We start from the raw sequence: 26,407 nt of genomic DNA, 5'->3' as shown, positions 1-26,407 counted from the left end.
CCCCGGTAGCTGAGTGGTCAGCGCGACAGACTGTCAATCCTAAGGGCCCGGGTTCGATTCCCAGCTGAGTCGGAGATTTTCTCCACTCAGGGACTGGGTGTTGTGTTGTCCTGATCATCATCATTTCATCCTCATCGACGCGCAAGTCGCCGAAGTGGCGTCAAATCGAAAGACTTGCACCAGACGAGCGGTCTACCCGACGGGAGGCCCTCGTCACACGACATTTCATTTTACATTACTGTGAAACTCTGGAACCTTCACAATGACGGATGCTATTAGCAAGCATATACGAAAAAAACACAAAGGAAACTGATGGTTTCGTTTCAATTCTTAACACTTAGCGATACCGGAAAGGGATTGCTAATTACTACTATTTAAATGAGTTGTAAATTCTGGTGAATAGTAACAGTGAGAAAATGTTACAGAGAAACTAACGAAGACTGAAATTCTCTTTACAGATTACGATCGCATAACGCCATGCTATCTGTTTACCGATGAGCTGACAACTAACGATGTGCGGCTGCCTTGTTGAGCATGCACTGCCTTAGAAATTGGAAACAGTCCCTTTAATTATTTGTTGTTTCAGTCCTTTATCTATGGTTAACGCCATGGAATCTGTGGGACCGCATTGATGCAAACACTTCGTTTGTATCTCAAAACTAATGCGATGACACTGCTGAATTGTTGAAATTTTAGTTGAGATGAATTTGATAAAACCGTTATATTAAAAGACAGTTGACTTCCTGCTATGAAGTAAAATAAATGGTCTACATTTTACATGTTTGTTTATAATACGAACCGTCAATGAAGCTACGCAAATTTCTTGGAAATACATTTTATACTACAGACAATAAATTTTAGAAGATACTTCGTGAGGCTCATTAATTTCCTCTCAGGAGAAACAACAAATGTATTCAGCGTAACCCGATCCTTTGCCTACGATCTGAAAGCAGATAGTGTGGCTCATTATCACCACGTTCAATAAAAGTTACTGCACTTTATGCCTCAAAGCATATGTTACATAAAAAGATGGTAGTAGAATATTACAATTTAACTTCCTCTTCATTACCTATTTTCAATGTTTAGCATCTAATGCAGTGCGGAAGACTTTCTTTTTGCATGCTAATGACACTGTAAGTTGAAACTCTATCCATGACTTACTATACCAAAGTATTATTCCCAAGAATAAACTTACAGAAATGATGTAGCACTTGATGTAGTACAGAAACTCCGAACCTACATAGGAAGTATGGTTTCATGTTACTGATTGTGTTTCGTGTTTGAGGGAACACCCTATGCTACAGATAAATGCTAATCTACCAGGTGATCAAAAAGTCAGTGTAAATTTGAAAACTGAATAAATCACGGAATAATGTAGATAGAGAGGTACAAATTGACACACATGCTTGGAATGCCATGGGGTTTTATTAGAACCAAAAAAATACAAAAGTTCAAAAAATGTCCGACAGATGGCGCTTCATCTGATCAGAATAGCAATAATTAGTGTAACAAAGTAAGACAGCTTCATCTGATCAGAATAGCAATAAGTAGCATAAGAAAGTAAGACAACGCAAAGATGATATTCTTTACAGGAAATGCTCAATATGTCCACCATCATTCCTCAACAATAGCCGTCGTCGAGGAATAATGTTGTGAACAGCACTGTAAAGCATGTCCGGAGTTATGGTGAGGCATTGGAGTTGGATGTTGTCTTTCAGCATCCCAAGAGATGTCGGTCGATCACGATACACTTGCGACTTCAGGTAACTCCAAAGCCAGTAATCGCACGGACTCAGGTTTGGAGACCTGGGAGGCCAAGCATGACGAAAGTGGCGGCTGAGCACACGATCATCACCAAACGACGCACGCAAGAGATCTTTCACGCGTCTAGCAATATGGGGCGGTTCTATCAAAACCCCATGTCATTCCAAGCATGTGTGTCAATTTTCACCTCTCTATCTACATTATTCCGTGGTTTATTAAGTTTTCAAATTTATACTGACTTTTTGATCACCCGGTATAATCTACTATGCTTTCTATCCGTAGCCATACAGTTTATTAACTTTCTTGGAATGTTTCTCCGTATTTAATGGTTACGCGGTTGGCCGACTCTTTTTATTAAATGCAGACATAAGCGGACGGTTCTCGAAACGTTAATTACATGGTTCTGGCGGCTAAAATACAAGTTTATCAAGCTGATAGTATTTGGATGTTTTGTTACTTTGCAGAACGCCGCCCTGTCTGCGATCCCCTACATAATGGGCGGCTCCGCCAGCGTCGTTTTCAGTTGGATACTCGACTACCTGATCAGCAACAAGATTGTCTCCAAGATGAACGGCTACCGCATCTTCAATGGAATCAGTGAGTGAAAAGAATATTTCCATCATTCAGAACTGTTTTTATGAAGTTCTATTCTGGCCTTACGAACTGGTTGTCTCTAACGACTTTACTCTTTCATTTTGCAATTTGTTTATCTACACTTGTCAGTGTACCTCATTTCTAATATTGTCACATTTTCTGTTCGTCCCGAGGAAGACTTCATAAATATATCTTTTTTTCCGGTGATCCATTTCAAGCTGTCTGCATCATGGAACCCCATTTACTTTTGTTCTCACATAATCCCTAATTCATCTTCTACTCTTTTCTTCCATAAGCTCTTCGACAGCTTAAACAATTCACTTGCATCTTTCCTTCCAAATGATTTATGAACTTCTTTGAACTGATTTTACGCATTATCTGGCTCTATCTTAAAAGATAACTTAAGGTTACCTGGCTATACACTAGAGGCCTTTTTTTGTCCACTTTACCCCTGCCTTATAGAACTCGGCGTACTTTTGGACAATAGGTGACCCTTCTTCATTGTGTTTTACTGGTATTATTAACTATTTTTTAACTGGGCTTTTTTAAATGTTATCATTCCATTCATTTTTGTGTTATGTGGTCCATATTGTAGTTCCCCCTTAACATGAGTCAAGAAATGTCTCAACGTTCAGAGCTCCTGAACTGCCGTGTCCATAACACTTGGACGCTCTTCCTCTTGTTAATTTCTGTACCATCCTGATACATCCCCTGAACGCTGCATTTGTCATTAGCCACTTTCCATGTTCTCTGTACTCTACGTGATCTGAATGAAAGCAAACTTTGCTCACACTGCAGTACGTCTATTGTACAGTTTTCATCGCACAACGATTTTCTCCACTGTATTAATATTGTTGTCGTTGTTGATTTGCTTGTTAATGTGTCTCGTCATACCTAACTTCCTATTTTCTTCTTTATCTCTTACTGTCAGGATTTTTCATCCTATTTTAAACTGATGTATGCACATTTCCATTAAAACCCATTACAACCGCATATTAACTTGCAAATATGATTTCCTCCAAATGACAACATCGAAGCAATAAAGCGTAAGATTATTTTCAATGTTTTTGTGTTTCTTGAAGTTTTTCCGGCGAGTTGGGAATTGCAGGAGATTTTGTGATTTCAGACAGATTACAGAGACATGTAGCTTTGATACTGCAACAGACCACCAACCAACCGCCTCCAGGTGAACTTTATGCCTGATGTCAATAAAGCGACGCGTGCTAGTAACCTCCGGTCGTAAGCGAATTTTTAAATTCTTCGATGGCTCACCCGAGGATGACTGGCAGGTGCCCAGCTGAAATATCGTGGTGTGTATCGAACGACAACCGGCAGAAAGCCCGAAATTTTCTTGAACATGCAGTCGTAAAATTCATCTGAAGTGGACTGCCTGGTTGTCAGCCGAAGCAACGAGGCAAAACGTTGACGTTACGCTGCTGGAATCGTAAAATTCTACGGAACATATTTCTTCTGTTTAGTTTGTTTATTTTGGTACATTCATCAGGAACACAAACAAAATACTGTCAAAGTCATTCCACTCCCTTGTCACAAAAGAATATTAAGAGAAGGCATCTTTTGTATCTGCTGTTTTCACAGATCTACCAACAAAGACGTGCGCATGATAGAGCCATGGACGTACATGCTCCCTGCAAACATCGCTTATGTTTTTGCTAAAGGCTAGGCAACTGCTGTACTGAAACTGCTATAACAAAATTGCTTCAACATCCTCAGATAATTCGTATAATACATGTTTTCCTTTCTAAAAAAATACTGTCAATTTCAGACAGGGACTGAACTTGATGATGTGGGACCCTGCCCACTCGTCTCTTATAGGATCCCTAGGAAGCTGTTTTTTCGGATAGCTAGACAACATACAAGCAGATAATAGTAATGGAGTTTATTAGAGTAATTGAACTGACAATTCTTAACTTTTCGTTGCTACATGATGGGTCGCAAGCATCTGGCGACATGCAAACAATCAAAGTCCTTTCGCTACAGTCTGGAACCACGCGACCGCTACGGTCGCAGGTTCGAATCCTGCCTCGGGCATGGATGTGTGTGATGTTCTTAGGTTAGTTAGGGTTAATTAGTTCTAAGTTCTAGGGGACTGATGACCTCAGCAGTTAAGTCCCATAGTGCTCAGAGCCATTTGAACCAAAGTCCTTTGATAGATACAATTTCCCTGCAAGCTAATCACACAAGTTCCTAAGTCACTGCTATCGTTCATATCACTGCAGCTCTTCTAGTGCGGCCGAGGCTAGGCTAGGCGGCGCGTCGCTCTTATTCTCTTTGTGTAGAGGTCACTCTTGATGTGGCGACATGCTAGTGAGCGTGCTACTGGCTGACGTCGTCTCACAGCCCTCTCTGCTGTATCGTTTCTGATCTTCGTGTCGGCGCTTGTCGTTACACTGGAACATATAATAGTGACGAATCTGAACAAAGCAAGATGATCAAATTAACTACTCCCATTTAAACATAAAAGCACGTCCAACAACAGAATTTGCTATTATGAACCATAATCCACAATAAAAAACAAGCAAAACTGCCGGCAGAAGACAAATTTCAAAATATGACATTTCGTCACTTTCACTAAAAACCTGTGTAACGATATGTAAGAAAACATATAATGTAACTTGGGAATAAAAACAAGCTCAACGAAGTTGGTACAGGCCAGACGAAATATCTTAGGTTATTAAAAACAAAAATAACATGCCTTGACAGACTGCAAACTTAGTTATTACCTATTATTTGTGTAACGATATTTAAGAAAAAAATTGACTCTGAGCACTATGCGACTTAACTTCTGAGGTCATCAGTCGCCTAGAACTTAGAACTAATTAAACCTAACTAACCTAAGGTCATCACACACAACCATGCCCGAGGCAGGATTCGAACCTGCGACCGTAGCGGTCGCTGATATTTAAGAAAACATATAATGTAACTTAGGAATAAAAGCTAACTCAGTGAAGTCGGTATGGGCCAGACGAAATATCTTAGGTTATTAAAAACAAAAATAACATGCATCGACAGACTGCAGACTTATTTATTATTTTTGCAGCAAAGTAAGACAAAGTGACTGAAATCAATCGCCCGAAATACCGACAGTAGCAACACAGAGCGTGTATAGTAACATACGTGGGAGAATTTTGATTATTAAGCAACGAAAGCAACTTAAGATCGATTTCGACAGTAACAGCCAAGTCTAAGAAACATCAAACAATCATAAACCGAAATACGAGGGTCAGTCAAAAAGTAATGCCTCCTATTTTTTTTTCTACGTTTAATTGTCAGGAAATTTAAATGCAATTACATAGGTTGAAAACCACGACATTGAGGATCATTTTGTCATTTTTCAATGTAATCTCCGCCCATCTCTACAGTTTTGGTCCATCTTTGAACAAGGGCATGTATCCCAGCACGGTAAAAATCACAGCTCTGCTTCCTAAGCCATTGACGCACGGATGTTTTGACGGCCTCCTCATCTTCAAAATGAATCCCACGATGAGCTTCTTTTAGTGGCCCGAACAGATGGAAGTCTGATGGTGCCAGGTCAGGGCTGTATGGGGGATGAGGCAAAACTTCCCATCCAATTTTGACAATCTCGTCAGAGGTGTGACGACTGGTGTGTGGTCTTGCATTGTCATGCAAAAGAAGAACATCTGCCATTGATTTTGTTGGGCGAACTCGCTGAAGACGTGCTTTAAGTTTGTTGAGGGTTGTGACGTATTGAACAGAATTTATTGTGCATCCCTGCTCCAAAAAATCAACCAGAATCACACCCTCTGTATCCCAGAAAACTGTTGCCATAACTTTCCCTGCCGATCGCACAGTTTTGAATTTTTTCTTCCTCGGCGAGCTTGTGTGACGCCACTCCATTGACTGCCTCTTTGATTCGGGTTCAAAAAAATGCACCCATGTTTCGTCCCCGGTCACAATTTTTTTCAGAAACTCATCTCCCTCCAAACGGAAGCGCTGCAAGTGTTGGGAGGCTATTGTTTTCCTTGCCTCTTTATTCTGATCGGTTAACATTCTTGGAACCCACCGTGCACAAACTTTTGAGTACCCCAATTGTTTAATAATCGTGATCACACTGCCTTTACTAAGAGAAATAATGCAACACACTTCATCTGCAGTCACCCGACGGTCACCACGAATGATGTCATCAACTTGCTGAATGTTGTGTGGAGTCACTGCACTCACCGGCCTGCCGCTCCGCTTTTCGTCAGTCAACGGTGTTTGCCCTTCAGCTTCCTTACAACGACGAACCCATCGTCTAACAGTGCTGACATCCACTGTCACAACACCATACACCTTCTTCAGTCTTTCATGAATGCGTATGGGCGTTTCACCTTCTGCATTCAAGAATTCAATCACACAACGCTGTCTCAAACGAACATCGATGTCGGCCATCTTACAAACTTCTGCTGTGCTGCCACCTGTTGACACAGAAAGTTACTACTGCAGTGGATTGCAGAAGAAGGTTTGAGGAATGGCGCCAAATTCAAATTTTTCACTTAACTTAATTTCTTTAAGTAGAAAAAAAATGGGAGGCATTACTTTTTGACCGACCCTCGTACATCGAACATTTTCTATAGTGCAGTATAGACGGCAGTTTCATAACAAAGTTCTGCTGCCGCAGTACGCGTACTTCATTACATCAGAAATGGAGATACATAGCACATGCAGGGCAGGTACTCGAAGCAAGAAGTAATTTCTGTTATCTGTATGGAGTCTCGTCGTGTGGCACTTATCCCTGGCAATGTTGCGTCTTACAGCGTGACCACAGCATACAGGTGTGGTGTCTAGTTCATGTTCATATTGAGCGGTTTAGATCGGATTTACGGTGCTATTCGAATACTATCAAAGCTATATCGTCACCATTCTTCAAGAAAGAAAAATTCCCCCTTCAAGCTAGACACGTTTCGTTCTTTGTAGTTTTTTCGTTTGACGCTTATTTCGTGAGATATTTGGCCCGGTCACTATCAATGGACCACCCTGTAGATTTAGGTTTTCCATGGTTTCTCTAAAACGCTAAAGGCAAATGCCTAAATGGTTTTTGTTGAGAAGTACAAGGCCGTTTTCCTTCCCCACCCTTCTATAATCCTTGCTTGTGCTCCATCGTTGCAGAGTGCTCGGTCTACATAGATAAAATAAGGTATGTCTATTTACAAATGTCTTTGTTTAAAACAATTACTTTCTTTACTTTTCTTTTGGAGCATAACTAGTTTAGAAATATATAATTTTATTGTCAAGAGCACACTGTTGTACATTTACGATAGCCAAAGGTGTCCGTGAAACATTCAACCATAAATAATTAGCTGCAGGAAGACCTGTTTGTACACGTTTCTAACAGAGCCCTTCTTAAAATTCTCTTGGCTATGGTACACGTACCATGGTGTGACCTTGAAAAAAATTATGAAGAAAATAGTAAATAAAATGGATGTTGTACAAACACTGTTCAGCTGCGGGCCGAGCACCCTGTATGTAGTTAATCAAACAGAAAACGTTATGTGGGTAACGTAAGATGTAGTCTACTCGATATTCGCTTCTCTCGACAAGCTGAACACAATGCAGTTGTAGCCATATGCTTCCTAGATACCAAGTCATTTGTAAGTTCTATAGCGCATGTTCGTAATATATTTCTACGACGTGAAAGGGCTAACTGATTAACAAAAATAATGCTTTTGTTACTGAATGTGAATACATTTACATGAGTGACTCTGATTTATAGTCGTATTAAGCTCAACCAAAAATTTTTTATTTTAGAAAAAATAATAAAAGCCGACTACCGTGTTTTTAGTATTTATCTATGGCAGCGTTATTATTAAGTCATAGCTTCTTCATCAGGGCTTCTGTTGCTATGAAAAACATTCATTATATTGTTAATAAACCAGAGACTCTTGTCTGTGGATGCTATAATACATTGTTAATCGCTATTTGCGAAACTGAGGCTGTACGTATACAGACTTGCGGAAGAAAAATTTGCTAAGATTCCTTTACAGTTCAATCTATTTGTTTTTCTCTTCCCACGTTTGTTCTTTCTTACTACTCACTCTCGTATTATTGAGTCTGGTTGCGCCTATGTGTTCATTATTAACAAACTCTGTTAATCTTTCATATTAATAAATAGTTACTTTGTATCATACAAAATATTTTTGGACAGTATAGTCGTATTTATTTCTGCACGAAAGCTACGGGATTGTTAAATAATTCACTTATATTTTCAACCTGTAATGTTAATAATCGTGTTTAATTTGAACCATTGACAAGGATAGACATCATTGTTGTTCTTTCTGAAAAACATTTAAGTAAAAACGTGTTTGACGATAAAGTTTTGCTTTGTAACATATAAGTTATTTATTTTCTTTGTAATACTGAAATATCCATGCAGTTTGTAATGCTGTTTCAAACTTGTAGCATACTCTTTGAATACTGTGTATATTGAACACGTGGAAATAGCTTCATTCACATGCAAAAGAAATCAATAGAAATGACGTATATAAGTTTTGACAGAAAGTTACATGTATTATTCTGTAATTCTGCATATATTCCACCAGAATTTCGCTATTTGCAACCTGTTTAGAATAGATCATAACTCCCATAGATAGGCATTTCTGGAGGTACTTGTGTAAAATAGAAGCACTAATGACGAAACTGTGACTTATAAAAGTACGTTGTCGTAGTAAAAACGCTACAAAGATACTTAACAAATTTTATTACAAAGTTAACGATTTATCTCATTAACTCGGTTTGCCAAGAATAATCACTATGTCTACTACGATATTTTCTTTTGTTTCTAAGTTGTTGGTCCTGACCTTATCTGAAAGTACAAGTAAGGGTTAGTCATTGTAATACTCAGTAAGTGTAAGATGTCAGCAGACACGACACCCACTCTCATACACTGTTAGCGAAATCTGGGTCAGCACTGTGGTAGCTCGGACGCTACAACTGCGTGCAGAGTGTATCTAAGAGCAGAGAGTTGAGAAAGTGCTTAACCGTGTCTGCAGCGAACGTGGGTCCGGCGATTACGCTGATCATCATCACAGTGGTGGGCTGCGATCACGTGGCCATCCTTGTGCTGCTGGCCATCAACGGTCTGTGCCTGGGAGCCCAGTACACCAGCAACTCCATAAACCTGCTGGGCATCGCGCCCAACTTCGCGGGCACCATGCTCGGCATCTCCAACACGTTCGCCAACGCCGCCGGTATCCTGGCGCCGTACGCCGTCGGCTGGATCACCAGCGGAAACGTAAGTACCCCACCACTGGCTACGAGGCGTCCGAATGCGACCCACAGACGTGCCAGTTACTGGGAAATAACTCGTATCTGCTGTGATTATGGTATTTGAGACGTTAAGAGTTTGTGCAGACGGGGACTGCATTTCGTGGACGGTACACTATACATTACCAGCTGTACCATACTTCTCTCTTTTGGGTGCCCCTCCTCTCCTGCCGGCAGAGGCACTCGTCAAAAGTTGCCTCCACAGCAAAAGCTCTAATCTTGAACTAAAATTTCGTCTCTATGTTTGTACTTCTGCAACCAGATAATCAGAGAAGTTACATAACAAATTCACAGTTACACCTAACTCTATCACACTCCAGCGACGTACTGACAGCTGGAAAAAGCATGCGCGCTCGAATCAAAAACATCGCATCGTGAGCACTAGAATACCCAACGGTTCTCTGTCTGGCTATGGAAGAACCTGGTTTCTGTAGATATGCTACAGTTACACCTTTCAACTGCCGCCTGCAGTTAAAGGGGACTGGTCGAAGCTCGGTACGCGGCACGAACATTTCGCTTAATAAGATGGAGGTTAGGTGACTCGGGCGACAACACGACACACAAGTGTTATCATGCCTATGCAGTGTTCGTCTGATCGTTCTGTACACATTTCCGTAGTGGAGGGATCGATCTATCTTCATGGTGAAGGTACAGGTCACCTGCAGAGTGCTATAGGCAAATAACGCACATTGTACTTTATTGACTCGAGAATACTTACTGGGATCTTCAATTTTCATCGGATAGTGACAGTATGTAGAAAAATATTATGTTATGGAAATTCAGTAAGTGGAAGATTCAGTCGAGGCTAGTGGACATGATCGTGAAGAAGGTTCCTGTACCAATCGCAAGAGACACTAGAAAATGTATCACGGTCCATATCTTACCTAAATAACCCCTCTGCTCCCTCCCCCCCCCCCCCCCCCCCCCGGGACGTAATCCCCCACCCCCCTCCTGAATGGCAAACGGGATACTGTCCGCCACAAACTAAGATGACACTCGGCGCGGTGGCTGATGGGAGTGACCGTAAAGGCATTTCCCATTTACCGTCGCTGCGGACAGTACATAGCCTTGCGTGGTTTTAGACATACTCGTATCCTGCCAAATGTACCAACGTGTAGCATGAGTTATTCATTCAGGCCCTTTCTCATATTTCTATGACCAACTAATCTCTGTGCACTGTGACGTATGGTGTGTACAGTTATACGTCTGGTTGCGGATAATGTGGTCGCTCTCTTGTTGTTGTTATCCTGCACTGAATTGGCGTTGAAGGGCTGCTCTATTTCCTGTTGCGATCTACAATAGTCGATCACAACACCTGTCATCATTACGTTGTTGTTCGTGGAAGTCGATTCTGGCGTTTGTAATTTCACTGGAATCGAGCCACTCATGGTACATCCTTGAGATAGTGGCATATGAAGCACTCAGTGCTGCCAGATTCCGAAACTGGAGTTTCTTTGCTTCGGTCAACCATGACATGAATACAGTCAGAAGACTTGTAACGAAATACGTGGGATGACCAACATTTATTTAGAGTTGCTTGGAACCAAAAGGATATAAATGTAAATTTACATCTTACAGTACGTGTTGACTATCGACATTTACTATGTTACTGATGGCTGTTCCTTATCTATAAATATATGACTTTGCTGGGTAATTTCAGATAGAAAGTTGTCTGAAAAATTAATTTAATATAAGACACTTATATTCGTAATTCAATCACACTGTCCTCAAACCTTTTGCAGTAATTGCAACAAAAAAAGAAACTGTGGTAGCTGCTTAACAATTAAATTCCAGTTCATGATTTTATGATTATGTTGCCGTCCATACATGTAATTATAGTACACAAATCTCCAAAGTAATTAGATTTTCGATCTTCAGCCTTCATAAAACAAATTATCAAACTTTATGCAAATTCATGCAAAGTAACAAATCAAAATCATTATTCACGCAGTCTCTCTTTTCGTCATTTCGGTCCATTCCATTAGACCGCCGCTTCCTCTTCTCTCGATGGTGCAGTCCTCTGTCGACATTTCGATACTCCTCTGTCTATCGCCCTCATTCGTAGATCAGTGCTGCCCTCCAGTGGTGAAAGCGGGAGTCATCCGAAGTGCAATTTGCGAATTTCTTATGCCATTCCACCCTCTTATTAGTATTTACGTGAAACACCGAACTAATCCATTCATTACGACGGTAGCAGGACTCTGTTTCATTTAAAGCAACTACATGTCGCTAAACTGCTCAAGAGTTATTTCTACTTCCCAAATGGTATGACCTGTCTTCCGAGAAATCCTCAAACCTGTCACAAAATTGGTCTGATACCCTACATAACCGTAATTTTGTTGGTGAACAGTTATGTGACGCCGAGTCAAATGTTTTCCGAAAGTCAATCAATACTGCGTCTATATGATTTTCTTGCCGCATGACTTTAAGAATATCAGATGGAAAGGGCGCGGTTTGGGTTTCGCATGATCGATGTTCCTGGGTACCTTATTGGTTGGTATGAAGGAGGTCATTCTGTTCGAGATACATCATTCTGTTTGAGTTCAGAATATCTTCTAGAGTTCTATAGCAGATGAACATCAAAGAAAGTGGATGAAAGTTTTGTGAATCCCTTCTATTACTCTTCTTGTAGGCAAGTGCTTGTTGTTTCATCCAATCACTGAGCTCGGTTTTTTCTCGAGGGCTTTACTATAATTTTTTGTTAAAATTGAAGGTAGCTCAGCCGCATATTCTGTATAGAATCCGAAGGGGATTGCATCGGGATCTGAAGTCTTGTTTAATTTAGCAATTTTAGCCATTTTTCAACGCGAGTGACACTAGTATCTACATCACTCATCATTTCACTGGACGAGAAGCAAACTAGAGCAGTACATATGTATCTTCCTTAGTAAAGGAACATTTGAAAACGGAATTCGGTATTTCTGTTTTTGCTTTGATACCCTCAGTTTCTGTTCCTGTATCATCCGTCAATTTCTGCTCGTTAAATTTTGTGGTACTGACAGTCCTAACACATCACTTGAATTTCTTTGAGTTTTGTAAGAGATCTTCCGATGACATTTTACTACACTAAGTGTTGAAGTCATCGCTTATCGCCCTCTTGACAGCCAAACGCGTTTCTATCTACCTCCCTATGCTCTGTCTTACGTCTGTTATGCAGCGTGTCTGTTTAGTCTATTCAAGAGGAGTGGACGATATGCCGGCACTGGATTTCACACTTCCCCTTTCCTCGTCAACATACAAAACAAACGCGACTCAGCACTACACAGAGCACTGTCCCCTGCACTCAATACGTAAACGTAAGACAGAACTCCCTCACACCAGGTGGAAAAAGACTATTGTGCGCGGGGAAAGAAAACTCTTTCTGCCTAGGTGGCTGAGTCTATCCAGCGATGTAAGTCATTCCAGTTTTTCTACCTTTTTCCCCCCTTAAATTACACACATCAAAAAAAGTTTTGCATCACCTCGGTTCCCAAAACTCCTGAAGATAGACGTTGACTGTGGATACTGTATCACAGACACAGTCCCTTTCACTGTTCAAAGATGTCACTAAACCCTTCCAAAGATGTAATCAACTATGCATGATGAGCATCTATTAGACGAAGGGGGTCCGACAGCAGATCTGTTCCAATCATTCCACCAGGAAGAAGGTACACGGCTCGTGTTGTCTGTAGTTCAACTATGCCTAGACGGTCAATACCGCGGTTCAATTGCGTCCAAACTGTTACTTTGTGACAGGAGGGGCTCTCAACAAGGGAAGTGTCCAGGCGTCTTGGAGTGAACCAAAGCGATGTTGTTCGGACATGGAGGAGATACAGAGAGACAGGAACTGTCGCTGACATGCCTCGCTCTTGCCGCCCAGGGGCTACTACTGCAGTGGATGACCGCTACCTAAGGATTATGGCTCGGAGGAACCCTAATAGCAACGCCACCATGTTGAGTAATGCTTTTTGTGCAGCCACAGGACGTCGTGTTACGAGTCAAACTGTGCGCAATAGGCTGCATGATGCGCAACTTCACTCCCAACGTCCATAGTGAGGTCCATCCTTGCAACCATGACACCATGCAGCGCGGTGGAGATGGGCCCAACAACATGCCGAAAGCACCGCTCAGATTTGGCATCAAGTTCTGTTCACCGATGAGTGTCGCATATGGCTTCCACCAGACAATCGTCAGAGACGTATTTGGAGGGAACCCGGTCATGCTGAACGCCTTAGGCACACTGTCCAGCGATTGCAGCAAGATGGAGGTTCCCTGCTGTTTTGGGTTGGTATTATGTGGGGCAGACGCACGCCGCTGGTGGTCATGGCAGGCGCCGCAACGGCTCAACGACACGTGAATGTCAGCCTGCGACCGATCGTGCAACCATATCGGCAGCGTATTGGCGAGGCACTCGTTTTCATGGACGACAATTCACGCCCCCATCGTGCACTAGAGTGACCAGCATGTTTTCCAGACATGAACCCAATCAAACATGCCTAGGATAGATTGAAAAGGGCTGTTTATGGACGACGTGACCCCCAAATCAGTCTGAGGGATCTACACCGAATCGCCGTTGAGGAGTGGGACAATCTGGACCAACAGTGCCTTGATGAACTTTTGGATAATATGCCACGACGAATACAGTCATGCATCAATGCAAGAGGACGTGCTATTGGGTATTAGAGGTACAGCAGTCTGGACCACCACCTTTGAAGGTATCGCTGTATGGTGGTACAACACGCAATGTGTAGTTTTCATGAGCAATAAAAAGGGCGGAAATGATGTTTATATTGATATCTATTCCAATTTTCTGTGCAGGTTCCAGAACTCACGGAACCGACGCGATGCAAAACTTTGTTTTGATGTGTGTATTTTTGAAGAAGGATGTCAAATAATGTGCATTGAATAAATGACCTCTCGTCATTCTGAAGAGGATAAGTCATTGTATAAACTCTCATAATTGCTTAGGATGGCTATCTTCACTCTCATAGTTTCACAATAAGAGGTTAGTTTATGTCTCTGGAAACATAACGCACCGTATATGGTGCAGTTGATGGTGTACTTTGTTTTTTGCCACAGCAAACGAGAACTGCGTGGAACACGGTGTTCTACGTGTCGGCGGGCATCGGAGTGGCGACGTACCTCGTCTGGCTGGTTCTGGGCACGGACAAGGTGCAGCCCTGGAACGATCCGCCCCCAGGTGAGTGCCGACAGCAGTCCCGGGCACTCGCTGCTCGTCCTGTTCAAATCATGTAACGCCGGTGTTTCAGGATCTGCCCGAAACACCACCATGAATTGTAGATGACCGTGTTCAAAGTAAGCTATTCAAACTGTTTGAATATTGATTTGCTTTGATTGAGGGTCACAATTAATGAAAGATAAGCCTGCTACCACTACGGGGTAAACAGCTTGGAACTAAATGGAGTAATGGAATTTGAGACTGATCCTAGATACCTGAATATTGTAACTCTTGATAATTTGGTTTTGTTATGTTATGCAGGCTGGGTCCAGTGGTGTCGAAATTGCAAGGCACGAGTTTTGTTATAGTTCTGTTGATACACAAATGTCCATCTACAATGCTTCTCTCCACTGCTTCAGGGTCTCAGTAATTTATTATTTATCTTTGATATTAGACACGAATTTCGTGAGGCCTTGGAGCAGTGGAGAGAAGCGTTAGAGAGTACCGGAATGTGTATCAACACATCTAAGTCAGAATTCATGCTGCGCAATTTATAAAGGTAGCTGGACAGTGCTGTGTTAAAATTTCTGTTTCCTTCCATCTATGACAGTTGGGTAGCATTACAGAGTGTTGGCTACCTCAATTTCAACTAAAAACGTGAGGTTGAACCTTGCAGTCCACTGGCTTTGGCGAGCTTTGGGGTACCAGCTTTGGGGTGACGGAGTAGGGCGGAAGGCAGTAACTCTTGTGAATGGATGTGGGTCGCTGTGTTTTCGATTTAGTCAATTCGAAGTAAAAGGACAAGACGCAAGATCCCTTTCAGCACATGAAATCTTTCTACCACCCCAAAATAAGGAAATTTTATTGTATACAGCCTAATAAAAACAAAGAATTACTGATTTGATTTCATTATAGATATTCTTGAGAACGAAATACCTAGTTAAGCAGTGTGTTGAACAAGGAAATAGTACTTTCAGGAGTAGATCGGATTAATTGGTTTGAATATAAGTTCAAATAGCAAGGCGTAAGCTTAATTTCAGTTACAAATATATGCCTGTAGTATATTTATGTTGGCTCTGACCCATAGTTCAAGTTTCCACCATTAGTGAACACTGCTGTCGCAGCACTGCAGTCACTGTTGATGCTGAGTAACTCATAAATCCAAGGTGGTAGCAGGCCACGCCCCCTGATCTGTCATGTGACAAGGCTCACCCCTTTACCAACGACCTGATCATCATAATGTAAGAACCCACATATTTCCCCCACCCTCCACCCCTTCCTTCCTCCACCACCTTTTCCCTGCTTGTCACCACTCATCCACTCACATCCCAGTACCTTGTAGTTCATTAAAGTGAAATAGCCATTCTCACAGTAGCCCCAGATCAGCAATTTGACTGTCCTGAAAAGTATCTCAAGGATTTGAAATTTTGCACCATGTTAGAAAGTATTTTTCAAAAAATTATGTAAAGCCTATATCTTCCAGTATTTACACATCTGAAATTTGTTGTGAACTCTCAAATGAAGCATCCCAAACCGATGTGTTATGAAACATGTGAATGAACAAATACATTACAGGTAATTTATATGCCTGCACTTGGTGTAAGTCACAATGTACCTTCTAACAAAATATTTCGAATCACAATTGTTCTATGATGATTTTCAACTGTCACAGTGGTAGCTGTTTGCCTAAAATACGTAAAGGGTGCTAGCATTCAATCTGACGATACGTTACTGATGGTTTACAGACCGAACTGAGATCTATCATTTCTACATGTTATTCAGTAACAGTTCGCCTTAGGAAGTACCACTTTACGTGAGGTCAAAAATAATGCATCACGTTCTGCTCGAGAAAATAAAACTGATGTTATTAACAACTGAATACACTGTTTTAATTGCATTTGAACTAGATTTACTAGATACACAAACACACACTCGTTTATTGTTCTCTGATTGTGACTGTTAATTCGACTTTGTATCAAACTAAAGTTATTTCTCGAAATATGGAAGGCATATAGCACAAGAAACATGTGGCACTCCTGCTGTAATTTAATTGTTCTATAAGATTAAAAATATTCGTTGATAAAACTTGTAGCTTAAGTAGCACTTGTTGACAGCCAAAACTGGATTATCGCACCACCATTTGCAAGCACAGTGGTTCTTTAAATTAAGTATTTCCACATCTGAATTGTTCGTATTACTTATTAAAATACATATGACTTTCTTACTGGCACTACTGAAACAAATTAGGTAAGTAGCAGTACCAACTTACCCCAATACTTACCAGATTGTCCCCAAAACTGTAACAACTTGTCCTGAAAACGTATAGTTTGAACCAAAACTGTATCAGTTTGCTCTGAAACTCTAACAACTTGCTCCCTGCAACTGTACCGACTTGCCCTCCCCAAACTGTAGCAACTTGCCCTCCAAACTGTAAAAACTTGCCCTCCAAACTGTAACAACTTGCCCTCGGAACTTGACGACTTGCCTTGAAACTATAACAATTTTATCTAAAACTGTAGCATACTGCTGCCATTACCCCTAACATCCACATATATTTTTGGGGAGGGGCAATGATGTTCAATTCTATGGCCACTTGTCATAGTTTCAGGGCAAATTTTTACAGTTTTGAGGCAAATTGAGACAGTTTTGGAGGCAAGCTGACACAGTTTCAAGGAGCAAATTGATGTAGTTTTGGCACAAACTGATACAGTTTTGGAGCAATCTGGTGCACTTTCGGTACAAGTGATACAGTTTTGGGTGGAAAATTGGTACTGTTATGGGAAAAAGCTATTACAGTTTTGAGGGCAAGTTGTTTTTGTTTTGGGGGAAGTTATTGTAGTTGCAGAGGTTAGTCTGTACAGTTTCAGAGCAACTTGCTATAGTTTCAGGGCGAGTTGATACAGTTTTTGGGACGAGTTGATAATGTTTCAGAATGAGCTAACACAGATTGGGGTTACAAGTGTTTAATTTCAGAGCAAGTTGTTCCAGTTCCCAGGAAATTTGTTATAGTCCCAGAGACATGTTGTTACAGTTTGAGGGCAAATTGTTAGCAGTTTTGGGGCAAGTTTCTATAGTTTTGTGGCAAGTTTTTACCTTTTTGGGCACGCTCATACAGTTTCAGGGGCACGCTGACACTGTTTTGAGTGGCAAGTTGATACAGTATATGTGTATACACAATAACAAAAAAAGTTATGTACAGTATATCTACATCTGTCTGATCATCATCCTTCTGATTTACACACCTCAGTTATTTTTTCTGAGTCTGTCTCTCCCCCCATGTCATTATCACTTTAATGAGGCAATAAAATTATAATAAATTATGAAGACATAAAAATATAGTTTTCCTTCAGTAGCTGATGCCCACAGTAGCTGAAACTTCCTCAATCCCAGTTGCACAGATCCACTACACGTACACACTGTCAGCTTGCACATGGAAACAAGTGTTGACCTGATAACTCTCAGTCTGGTCACTAACCACTTTCATTTCTTGGAATAAGTCACAGCTTGCCAAAACAACTCACAACTTGCCAGAACAATTTCGAACTTTCTTAGTTGACATCATGATTAGTCTTTCTGAGTGTGAACATGTGCATTGATGCTATCTCCAGGCATATCATATTTCATGAGTCGAGATAAATGTACATGTTAGGTATTCACATGTGGGGTAATGGCCATTACTCTATAAACTGACCATAAGTGCCATCTACTAATATCTGGGGAGTAATGGCAGTCGCCTTGTCAACTGTCCATTATTACCCTGACCCAATAGCATCTGAATAAAATTACAGCATTTTGTCAATTGGAAATAACTGCCCGATGCAATATTACCTACTCAGTTCTCAAAAATATTGCTGCAACATGGTGATGTGACAGACCTAGTTGGACTAGTCAGATATGGTCAAAACAACATGACACTATTTGGAAGTATTCGGAATTTGTTGACTGATGTAAGTGAGACCACGCTAAGATATCGGCATATGCTAATCTGGGGTAATGGTAGTCACCCGTGAGTTGACCATTACTCCCACCCCCTTGGAAGTTGGTTTACATCAACTATCATTGCCTTGCTTGCTTAGCATCATCAGTGTAAGACGACAAACATTTTGCACTGTAAGAAAAATTTATACCCTTGTGTGCATTAACCATAATGTTTGGGTTACTTTGGAAGTGTAGCAACCCTCCTTTCGTAATTATATGAATGTGTATTACTACATTTCAGTATGTTATTTAATCAAAGCATCATGTAGTGTCAACTCTGTAACAGCAGAAAATGACTAATGTTTTATACTGCAAATGAAGTAAATACCCTAGCAAGAGGTCACTATAATGTTTGCCTAACTTTGTTTTCGACATGTTTTTGACTGATTTGGAGATGAGAATTGTTGTGTACATAGTTCTGCGTAGTCAGCGCGTACACAACTTTCCCAATAGAGCGCACCCCGCTAAGCAGCGCTCGTCCGTCTCCGCACTACGAGATGGCGCTGTCTTAGAGACGGACCAAATCCTGCTTCCGCCGATCCGCGTATTAATATGTAACGCAGCCAATGAGATTGCTGCTAATGTAGAACCTTTTCTCCTCATGGATCACATTCGCGCAGTGATACCTGAACACGCGAGGTATTATAACGAGTGTACAGTCCTCCGATTAGTCAGTCTGCATCAGTCTGCATTAGTCTGAGTCAAGTTCCAGTCTGCGCCTAATAAGATTATCATATTCCTGTACATAGCCATGAAGAGAAATGTATAGACACTTTCTCAAGTATCAGAGATATGTGAGAGTAAGATTAACATACTAAGACCAAAGGAACTTCAGATTGTCAATTGTAAACAGCATCCAGAACCAAGTTAAGTTATTTTTATGCTTGTTATTATTTTAATAAACGTGTCTGAAAATTAATCAAGTTCTGTTTAAAGTTGGTTACTGTCAATCTGCTACTCTAAGCGTGCAAGTGGCATTTCTATCGTCTGACCTAACGGCAGAAGATAAACACGCCACGATAAGACCACGAGACATATTGCTGACACTCGCCTACTTCGTTAGAGCGACAAGCCAAATTATCTGATGGTGTGTGTACCGAAGGTCTTACAGTACGCACACCACAGGAATAATATAATTTCCTTTAGTAATTCTCATCGACAAGTCCACTTTAAGCTCTAAGTTAGATCAGTAGTTGTGCACATGTACGTTTTCCAATGTAATAGTAACAATTTTTATGTTTTTGACCAATTTAATGCGTGGTAAAAAGACTGTACTATGCTAATCTAGTAACATGTAACTTATAAGTGAGTTACATGTACATAATTAAGTATTACAGACAGTTTGGATGTGGAAACATATAATTTGAAGGTCCAAAGTGCCTGCAAAGTGTGGTACAACAATCGAACTCTAGTCATTAACATGCTTATCAGTGGTGCCTATATGCAAGCCATACATATTTTTAAGTGTTATAGAACAATTAAATTATGACAGTAATGCCAGATGTGTATTGTGCTCAAAGTCTTCTGTGTTTTTGGAAATAATTTTATTTTGCTGAAGCTCTCGAATTTTCATTCACAATCATATATCAGTCATCATACTTGTGTATTACGATAAGCAAGCCGTGTGTATAGAATGAGATATTCACCATGCAGTGGAATGTGCGCTAATATGAAACTTCCTGGCAGATTAAAACTGTGTGCCGGGCTGAGACTCGAACTCGGGACATTTGCCTTTTGCGGGCAAGTGCTCTGCCAACTGAGCTACCTAAGCACGACTCACGCTCCGTCCTCACAGCTCTACTTCTGCCAGTACCTAGTATCCTACCTTCCAAACTTTACAGAAGGTCTCCTGCGAACCTTGCAGAACTAGCACTCCTGAAAGAAAGGATACTGCGGAGACATGGCTTAGCCACAGCCTGGGGGATGTTTCCAGAATGGAAAGTTAGGAGACGAGGTACTGGCAGAAGTAGAGCTGTGAGGACGGGCCGTGAGTCGTGCTTGGGTAGCTCGGTTGGTAGAGCATTTGCCCTCGAAATGCAAAGGTCCCAAGTTCGAGTCTCGGCCCGGCACACAGTTTTAATCTGCCAGGAAGTTTCATATCAGCGCACACTCCGCTGCAGAGTGAAAATCTCATTCTGGAAACATGCCTCAGGCTGTGGCTAAGCCATGTCCCCGCAATATCCTTTCTTTCAGGAGTGTTAGTTCTGTAAGGTTCGCAGGAGAGCTTCTGTAAAGTTTGGAAGGTAGGAGACGAGGTACTGGCAGAAGTAGAGCTGTGAGGACGGAGCGTGAGTCGTGCTTGGGTAGCTCAGTTGGTAGAGCACTTGCCCGCAAAAGGCAAAGGTCCCGAGTTCGAGTCTCGGCCCAGCTCACAGTTTTAATTTGCCAGGAAGTTTCAACCTGTGTGTGTGTTTGAGGAGGTAGGTGGGGGCTATGCAAGTTTTTATATCCGAAATCATTATTTACTACGATAGGTAATTTCATTTTGATGGCAAAATGGCAAGACATCGATCTTCCATCCCTCTCTTGTCCCATCACATCACCACCACATTTGAACGTTTTGTGATTAATGTGTGCATTACAAACGTTTTAGTGGTTGATTGTAGGAAACGTTTTAGAGCCAGTTGGCACCATTGCTCCAGTCGGTAAATATTACAACATTTCCTGAATGTTCATTTGGTACGAGTACATAGCCTCTAGTACACTTAGCTCAAATGCAAATAAAATGCATTATTACGCTGTTTATAACATCAGTTATGATTTCTAGCGTAGAGCGTGATGCTTTGCCCTTTTCCCCCCTACAATGATGCTCGCTAAGGTAAAAAAATACTGAAAAAACTTATAAAAACGATAAGTGAAGGCAGTTTGGTGTATGAACCATCAATAACATAGAAGATTGAAATGACAACGTCCATTACGTATTTTAGACGTGGAGATACCATTGTAATACCTGAAAAGCATCATAAAACAGTTTACATGTGGAAATATTTAATTTGTCTAATTTGAAGGTCTGTTGCATCATACACCATTTATAAGCCTAAAAATTACCTGTTTACGGTGCTATTTTTTTTATCCATATCTGTTTCATAACGATTTAGAATGGAAATAACTTGGGACATGCATTTTGAGAATTTACTATCATATTTGAGGAAGTAATTTTGACTGATGCGTGTGTGAGTGTGTGTGTGTGTGTGTGTGTGTGTGTGTGTGTGTGTGTATATGTGTGTGTGTGCGTGTGTGCATGTATAAAATGAGATTGCAGGACTTGACTTAAAAATTTCTTTTATTGTGTTGTGTACATATTTTTCAGGCATTTTAGACACTGAACTAACATTGTGACACTTGTAAAGTTCCATAAAACAATTTAGATGTGGAAATATTTAATTTAAAACTACATTGTATCTTACTTGAAGTGTACGCCTGAAAGCTACCTGCTTAGGGTATTATTTTCGCCAGATGTGTTTTATAACTATTTAAATGGAGCGCTTAACTTGATAGTTAGTCGTTCGAAAATAATTTAAAATCTCAGTTTGTTGCCTCGCCAGACAGACACACAGTCATTAGACATTACACGAATACTTCCAACTTCCCACCATAAAAATTGATAGAATAAAGAATAACTATTTGAATCAAGTCAGTCTAATAATAAAATATGACTTAGTTTAACTAGTTCATCAACTGAGCTTATTGGTTTATTGTCACAATGGTAAATACAATATGGCTTAAATAGGCGCCAAGAGAAACAACAGGGGAAAATGGGTCTTTACAAAGATGAAATTTCTCTTATATTTGTCGTAATGGAGCGAGGGGTAAAAGAAGCGATCAGTACTTTTTAGGATAAGGTCGCGACGACAGAGATTAATTCGATCACAGATTCAGCGATTTTGGTCAAGTGATGTTACACACACTGCCAGTAATAATTTGAACCAACAGGTTAGTAACTCATGAGTTCAAATACTGACTGAGATTATTTATAGAACATTTCACAAAGTAATAGAGGCTGATCTCAGGGAAGATCAGTTTGGGTGCCAGAAAAATGTAACAACACGCAAGGTATTACTTGCACTGAGACTTATTTTAGAAGATAGAGTTAAGAAAGACAAACCAGCGTTTCTGATACGTATGTATTTAGAAAATGCTGTTAAAAATGTTGGCTGGAATACGCTCTTTGAAATTTTTAAGGTAACATGATTAAAATAGGGGGACTGGAAGGTTACTTACAACTTGAACAGAAACCAGACTGCTGTCAGTAGAGTCAAGGACATGAAAGGAAGCAGTAGCTGAGAATGGAGTGAGGCAGGGTTGTAGACTATCCATGATTTTATTCAGTATCTATAGTATTTCGAGCAACCACTAACAGAAATTATGAGAACTTAGGAAAGGAATTAAATTTAATAGAGAAGGAACAAAAACTTTGATGTTTGCCAACTATATTGTAATTTTGTCAGAAACGGCAAAGGACTTGGAAGCACAGCTGAACAGAATGATTAGTGCCTTGAAAAGAAATTATAAGGTAAAACAGTAGAAATGAAATGAAGTCGAATTAAATAAAGTAATGCTCAGGTAATTAGATTTGGAAATGAGGCACTAAAAGTAGAAAATAAGTTCTGTTAGTTGGACAGCAAATAAAAGACGATGTCAGAAGTAGAGAAGATGTAAAATGCAGACTGCGAATATAAATTCAAGTGTTAGAAAGTCCTTTCTGAAAGTATTTGTATGAATTGGAGCCTTGTGCCTAAGGAAAAGAGGCGAGAAACACACAAGAAAGTATTGATACTTTTGACACGTAATGCGGCAGAAGAATATTGAAGATTAGATGGGAACGGTAGATCGAATAAACAATGAGACAGTACTGAATCGAATTGAGAAAAAAAGAAATTTATGGTGAAACTTGACCAGAATTAGGTCTCGGTTAATCGGACATATCCTGAGCTATTAAGCAATAGCCAATTTGGTGTAAGTCTCCAGGCTTTCGTGGCCATTGTCACTGAAGTTAAAATCTTCTGGATTGGTAGGTCACGCCTTTCTTCTAAACTATTGACGTTTCGATCCGTCTTCAGGCATCTTCTTCAGAATCTTGTTGTGGTGTCCACTGTTGACTCAACCAGTGTCGCACTCCCTTATAAAGTGGAGTTTTTCCACCCTCCTACTGTAGAAATTGGATTGTTGAGTAAAATGCTTGTGGCTACCATTGGAGGGCCCTTCGTCAGTGGACACCACAAGATCCAGAAGAAGATCCCAGCAGAGCGGTCGAAATGTCGATCATTTGGAAGAAACATGACTCGGCCTAACTACCTAAAAGATTTTAATTTCAATCAATTTGGTGTTGGACACATGTGTGACAGTTAAATGACGTAGAAGGAGACGATGGGTTGACTACAGAAAGCAGATTCAAGTGGATGTATGCTGTAATAGGTTTGCGAAGGTGAAAAGTGTTGTACAGGACAGACTAGAATAGAAACACAAACCAGTCTTTGGTTTGAGGACTCCAACAACAAAACAACAACAACAACAAAAACGTTGTGACGATCCTTCAGATACGTCATTAACTTGTGAACTTCCAAAGAAAGCGTTACGTCTAAGCTACATTCGAAGTTAATCGAAATAATTGGTGAAGTGGTTTAGAGATAACTTTACGGCGTTTTATTTAGAGAGTTGCACCACGTGTAAACACTGATTCCGTATTAGTCGCTGTACCTGTAATAATTTACGTTAGGTAGACTCACTTCAGTGCATCGCTTTCTTCTTCAAATGCATAAAAGTAGAACACAGCACAGATATATTCACTTGTGTTACTACTCACAGGAGCGTCACGTTGTTTTCATTATGTACTGTCTTCATGAATATAGATTAATTTTATCCTGTGCTCTTTATTCAGTGAGTGCGTAAGGTGCACATCATGAGAGGAATGTACAGAAGCTGTCCTGTCTCTTTGCATTCGACGTTGTTGCGCTGAATGGTTTATAGCTTAAAAGTCCGTTACGCTTGTTGCAGAGGCGGTTCCTAAAGAGGCAGACAAACCAGGCGACCACGCTGCCGTCTTCGGCAAGGGCGTCGACGACAAGGGATTCGACGGCGAGTACTGAGGAGACTGCTGACCCTGCGAATGATGTTCGCCCTTCCACTGAGACACTTCTACAAGTAGATATCAGCGCAATAAACTCGCCTGCTACACCTTGGAATCCCTGCAGTGCAGGTGTCTAAACATGTCCAGCGAGCTAGTGGATCACTGAAAGGTTCAAATTAAGGTGCAATAGTTTCCCTTTTAACGAGTGCCAGTGTTGCTTGACAAGTAGTTTCCCAGCGTGTGACAGTGACCTTTACCCACGTGAAAGGTGAAACGGTTTGAACTCTGTTAGGACATTGAAGGGCGTATTGTGCTCAAAATACGTTGATTTGTTTTTGTCACAAGAGAGATGTGACTTATTGTGACAAAATAAGCCAAAAATGCCTACACTGTCAATCTGAGACTAGCTCTTATGCACGTATTGGCTTCTCTGTAAACTGACAAAACGATACTTCTTATGTATACGACATCGATTTGGATATTTCGCTAATGAACTGGCAGGTAGGATGATCCGCCAGCAGAGTACGTAGGAGGTGTTTCTCTTTATGCTACATTAAGTTTATATGTCCGTTGTCTTTCATTACACATAGGTGATCTTCGGTCTATATTAAGAACTTTACAGTGTGAAACTTCGGTATGTAAAAAGTGTTTAGTTAATGTTCATCTGATAAGAGCTGTAATTAACGCAGATTACAACCACTGGAACAGTTTTATAAGACTTGTTTCCAAATGCGGTGAAGTAATGTCTTAACGTGATACAAAGTGGTCTAATGTCCGTCGTGCAGAAGGTAACACATTTTGCTACGTGGTAGAATCTCAAGAACAACTGCAGCTAGCAGGAAGCAGTTAACCGCCGATGCAAGATCGTCGCCAGTAACACACCCTAGTGTCACTGATACATTAGCCAGCGACAGCTCTCACCTCCAGCGAGTGAATATTCCCTCTGACATGTGTCTAAGACTTTATATTGTATGATAACATAGTTTAATCCAGCAATAAAGAAAACAAATTTTCATAAAGCACTGTTTTTCTATCCTACCGTGTACGGTGACACAGTTGTTTCTCATAAGTGAGAGTATCTAGGCTAGGACTGTAGTAGGTTTAAAATTTTAAAGGAATTTCCTGGTTTACTGATAAGTAGTTAAGGTGTAATAGTTGCAACAATAGTGAGTTTACGTGTGAATCTTTCTACGTCTTGACGCGATATGGTAAGTTATCTGTTCCCAGTCGGACACTAGGTCTATTGAACAAGGAAACCAGACTATATCTGCTGTGCTGTGAATAAGGTTCCATAGCAAAAAATTGATCTATAAAATCCCAGAGTCAACACTAACAATGATTCCAGAATGAATAAACTAATGATGATAATAATAAATATGTGGTGTCCGTTCTTTCAGACATGCGCGGAAGTAGAGACACCAGATAAATAATTAAGACGGGACAGCCAATGAGCTCTTCAGTGCAGATGCACACTAGGCTTCATCTCTTACGCGAATCGGCGAACTGCCGCGAGTAATGAGGATGGGGGGCAAGCGACAGTACGTTAGTAGTGTGTAGAGATCATT

General features: G+C 40.7%; 1 protein-coding gene across 2 annotated transcripts in view; it reads left to right on the top strand.

The window, feature by feature from the left end:
- LOC124789584 (sialin-like) overlaps positions 1-25,828 on the top strand; it is a 121,880-nt gene extending 96,052 nt beyond the window's left edge. For both annotated transcript variants that reach the window (XM_047256991.1, XM_047256992.1), the window contains 4 exons: positions 2,229-2,361; positions 9,366-9,607; positions 14,698-14,818; positions 24,770-25,828. In XM_047256991.1, the coding sequence (XP_047112947.1) occupies positions 2,229-2,361; positions 9,366-9,607; positions 14,698-14,818; positions 24,770-24,861 (588 nt within the window). In that variant the 3' untranslated portion in view covers positions 24,862-25,828. The remainder of the gene's footprint in view (positions 1-2,228; positions 2,362-9,365; positions 9,608-14,697; positions 14,819-24,769) is intronic.
- The last annotated feature ends 579 nt before the right edge of the window (positions 25,829-26,407 follow it).

The sequence above is a fragment of the Schistocerca piceifrons genome, chromosome 3 (genome assembly GCF_021461385.2).
Source record: "Schistocerca piceifrons isolate TAMUIC-IGC-003096 chromosome 3, iqSchPice1.1, whole genome shotgun sequence".
NCBI lineage: Eukaryota > Metazoa > Arthropoda > Insecta > Orthoptera > Acrididae > Schistocerca > Schistocerca piceifrons.
Note: the sequence above shows the minus strand (reverse complement) of the source record. Positions and strands in the feature narration are given on the sequence as shown.